Below are 3,796 nucleotides of genomic sequence, written 5' to 3' on the forward strand. Positions count from 1 at the left end.
CTTGTAAAATCCTTCTTTTTCTCCGTTACTTTTGCTCCCCGAGAACGGAGCTCTTTTTTTAATTTTTCTACAGACCACTTTGCGTATTTTTTGCCACTCTATTATTATCACAATTTTTTTTTTATTCTTTTGCTGCTTTGAAATTTGCGCCGTTAGCTGTCAGGCACAGTGGCTCCCCTGTGCGGGAGCAAAAGTTTGTGAGGAACCTCCCGAACCTCATTCCGTTCCGCTATTTCTCTCTCCATGGGGATGCAGCCTTTTGAGAGTCTCTAGTAATATATAGAAGTCTGTAGGGAAAATGGAATTATTCCAATCGGAATCCATTCCAAACAGTTCATAAAATAGGTGCCCGAAATGCCCTGACTACTTCGATCGATGTGGACGCAGGCGGACACGGTTTCTTAACACGATGAATCGTTTAAGTTTAACGTTGACAATTTTTATGCTCCTTTTACACGGAGAAAACCGGCGCGATTTATCTTCAGTTTAAATGCGCGACGTACCGAGATGACTAATTTACGTGGACTTCGACTTTCGTTATGGTTTTGGTTTGACGTTTTGCTGCGTGTCTTTCTGGCAGTGCTATTCGTGTAAGTTGACGCCTCATAGTAGACGGTAGTTAAACAATCAATATGTTACAATTAGCGACATGTCATTAAATTTAATGTTCAAATGTCAGTCTATAGTAATTAGTATTAATTAGTAGTATTAATTAACATTAATTAATAGTAATCATAATGGTATTCAGAATTTTATTCATATTATATTTTTATTTTAAAAGCACAAGTTTTGAAACTCTTTTATTGATAATTATATTAATATAATTTGTAAAGTATTTTATAGGTAAGTGTATAAAACACTATAGTAGCCACAAGACATGGATTAAATAAATGAATAAATATAATATAATAGAATAGTAGAAGTTTTATCCATATTATATCTTTACATAAATTTTATGACTCTTTTATTGATATCTATGTTAATATAATTTTTAACAAGTAGCTGTGATTTTTTGAGAAATAACATATATTACACTATAAATATAAATTATTTTTGATATTGATTATTACTATGTCTGAAAAACAATTGTTCTTTTTTATTATAAATGCCAATTAAACATAAATGCTGCAAATGTGCTTTCGACTTTCAGGGAGCTGGAAAAAGCAGAACCATTTACAAGAAAAATTCATGAAGATGAACTATGGTTATACAGAAATCCAAGAACAGAATCTTTTGTTCCAACTACAGTATTATGGGTAGGTGTATATCTAGAGAGATTTTAATAAATAGGATTAACAATAAAATATAAGTAGAATATTATCTCGTAAATAATATATATTAAACAAAATGTTTTTTTTTCCAGCCTCTTGTGTTTATGATGCCTATTGTCGTTATTTGCTTCTTTTTCATGATGCATAAAGATAAAGTCGATCTTCAACAGTCAGTATTGTCTGTGACGTTAGCCCTAGGATTTAACGGTCTTGTTACAGACATTTTGAAACTTATAGTAGGTGGGTTATTATCGAAAGGTTTGAGTGCAACAGATTTGCGTCAAATAACTCAATAAGATTTGCAGTTTTAATAACATTATCCATATAATGATTGATTTTATTTATCGTTTCATCATATTCCTCACACTTTTAGGTCGTCCAAGGCCAGATTTCTTCTGGCGGTGTTTTCCAGATGGACAAATGAATCCAGGATTTAAATGCACTGGAGATCCGGTAGTTATTAGGGACGGAAAGAAGTCATTTCCAAGCGGACATTCCTCGTGTACGTCAATATTGGCAGTGATAGTAGTAAATTGAGATATTTCTTATATATGAATAAGTACAGTGACACAAAAGTTCCAAGAATTTTTTTGAAAACATTAAGCAGCTACAAATTGGTTCACAAAAAACATCTACACTTTAAACAGAACATAAAACTTTATTAGAACATTAATAACAAAATTAAACAAAGAAAATTACAATAAACGCTCAAAATTTCCTTTGGTTTTAATACATTTTCGAAGCCGGAAAATTGTTCACGATGGTCGCGCACTGCTAGATGATAATTTTATCCCAGGTATGCCACAGGGCCACTTTAAGAGATTCCATTGATTTAAAGCGAACTCTATAGATCTGCTCCAAGCTGGACCACACGGAAAAGTCCATCAGGTTCATTCGGCGAATTTGGCGACCAAATATCTTTGCCTCCCAAAAAAACCAGGAAATAGCTCTTTGCACATCGCGATTGTTTGCGCTGAATATTGTTCAGAGAACGGTCTCTTAGTAGCTGGCAGCATTGATTTCCACATTTCTTTCGATGAAAATTAATGGTGTCTTACACCCGTCGCGCAGATGTCTGTCCAGCCACCAGCTACCAAGATATCGTTCTTCGAGGCGTTTTGGAGTCATGGACATCGGAGCATTTCGAAGAAGGGTTTACGCTCTAGCAAGATTGAGCACCAGCTCATTCGGCACGAATGCAACATGCAAAGAGTTGTTTTTGGGGCAAGAACGTTTGGTCATCAAACTTGCTGGATTTGAACCCAAAGGATTTTTCTGTGTGGTCCAGCTTGGAGCGGATCTCTGGAATTCGCTTTAAATCGACGGAGTCTCTTAAAGTGGCCCTGCCTGTGTACCTAGGATGATCACCAGGGATTTACCATCATGAATAATTTTCTGAAGTGGATTCAAAAAAGTATTAAAGCCAAAGGAAACAATTTTGAGCATTTATTGTAATTTTCTTTGTTTAATTTTGTTATTAATAATGTTCTAATAAAGTTTTATATTCTGTCTTTAAAGTGTAGATGTTTCATTTGTATATCGATTTTTAGCTGGTTAATATTTCAAAAAAAAATTTAGAATAGCCAACTTAGATTAGAATTAACAAACGTTGGAAATAGTAGCTCTTAGTAAAGAACACACAAAGATAAGATAACATATATTTCTATTTGCATAAAAATATATAGAAGATTATATTCAGATTACAATAATTTCCATTGCAGTTGCGTTCGCCAGTTTCGGTTTCATTGCCTTATATTTAGCCGGAAAGTTGCACACATTCAGCTTGGCGGGAAAAGGACAATCGTGGAGACTGTGCACGTTTCTTTTACCGCTCTGCGTCGCTCTAACTATCGCGTTAAGCAGAACGTGCGACTATCACCATCACTGGCAAGGTGATCTGCATTTGAAACTTCATTGTTAAAGTAATATGATTCCATTACAATTTTGTATTACAATTTAACACGGAATTTGTTTCAGACGTGGTAATAGGATCAGTAATAGGCTACTGCTTAACACACGTCTGCTACAGACATTATTACCCTCCGTTAGATTCGCCGTATTGCGACAAACCATACGTCGCGCTTACGTTACAAGTTCAATCGGACAACGTCAAGTCTAACAAAAACGAGCAAATTAAGTGGATATAAAAAAGTCAAAATTATTACTGCATATACGCCATATATGGTATTTTAAACGGTACTTAATACTTTCGTTAAAATCTTTGAGATCTATATATTTTGTGTACCAATATATACATCTAAATAAATGTATGTCTATACAGAAACAAATTCAAATGTATTGGTAGAATTTATTCTATGATTAATATATGTATTATAGATCTGTTCGTTTCAGCTGCATTATTTATGTTGTATCTCCTACCCAGACAGCACAAAATTTATGAATATTTATGATAAATATTTATAAATATTTTGAAAATTTATTTTCCAAAAATATGTAATAAATATTTTATAAAGATTTTTCATAAAGGTTTTAGAATAATACAAAAATTATTACTAACAATATAT

At 33.4% G+C, this 3,796-nt stretch overlaps 1 protein-coding gene across 1 annotated transcript; it reads left to right on the forward strand.

Moving 5' to 3' along the window:
* Nucleotides 1–239: 239 nt before the first annotated feature.
* Nucleotides 240–3,559, forward strand: LOC112459389 (phospholipid phosphatase 5). Its single transcript, XM_025023455.1, has 6 exons — nt 240–590; nt 1,151–1,256; nt 1,364–1,511; nt 1,645–1,773; nt 2,993–3,163; nt 3,249–3,559. Exons 1-6 carry the CDS (start codon nt 508–510, stop codon nt 3,416–3,418), a joined length of 807 nt encoding a protein of 268 aa, XP_024879223.1. The 5' UTR covers nt 240–507; the 3' UTR covers nt 3,419–3,559.
* The last annotated feature ends 237 nt before the right edge of the window (nt 3,560–3,796 follow it).

This window comes from Temnothorax curvispinosus, unplaced genomic scaffold (genome assembly GCF_003070985.1).
Source record: "Temnothorax curvispinosus isolate PA1 unplaced genomic scaffold, ASM307098v1 QBEX01009798.1, whole genome shotgun sequence".
Classification (NCBI taxonomy): domain Eukaryota; kingdom Metazoa; phylum Arthropoda; class Insecta; order Hymenoptera; family Formicidae; genus Temnothorax; species Temnothorax curvispinosus.

Excerpts from the sequence above, each read along its gene's own strand:
- LOC112459389 (XM_025023455.1), top strand. The coding sequence starts at position 508 with ATGACTAATTTACGTGGACTTCGACTTTCGTTATGGTTTTGGTTTGAC. Across the intron at positions 1,257-1,363 it reads TTCCAACTACAGTATTATGG|CCTCTTGTGTTTATGATGCC; the intron begins GTAGGTGTATAT and ends TTTTTTTTCCAG. Across the intron at positions 1,512-1,644 it reads CATTTTGAAACTTATAGTAG|GTCGTCCAAGGCCAGATTTC; the intron begins GTGGGTTATTAT and ends TCACACTTTTAG.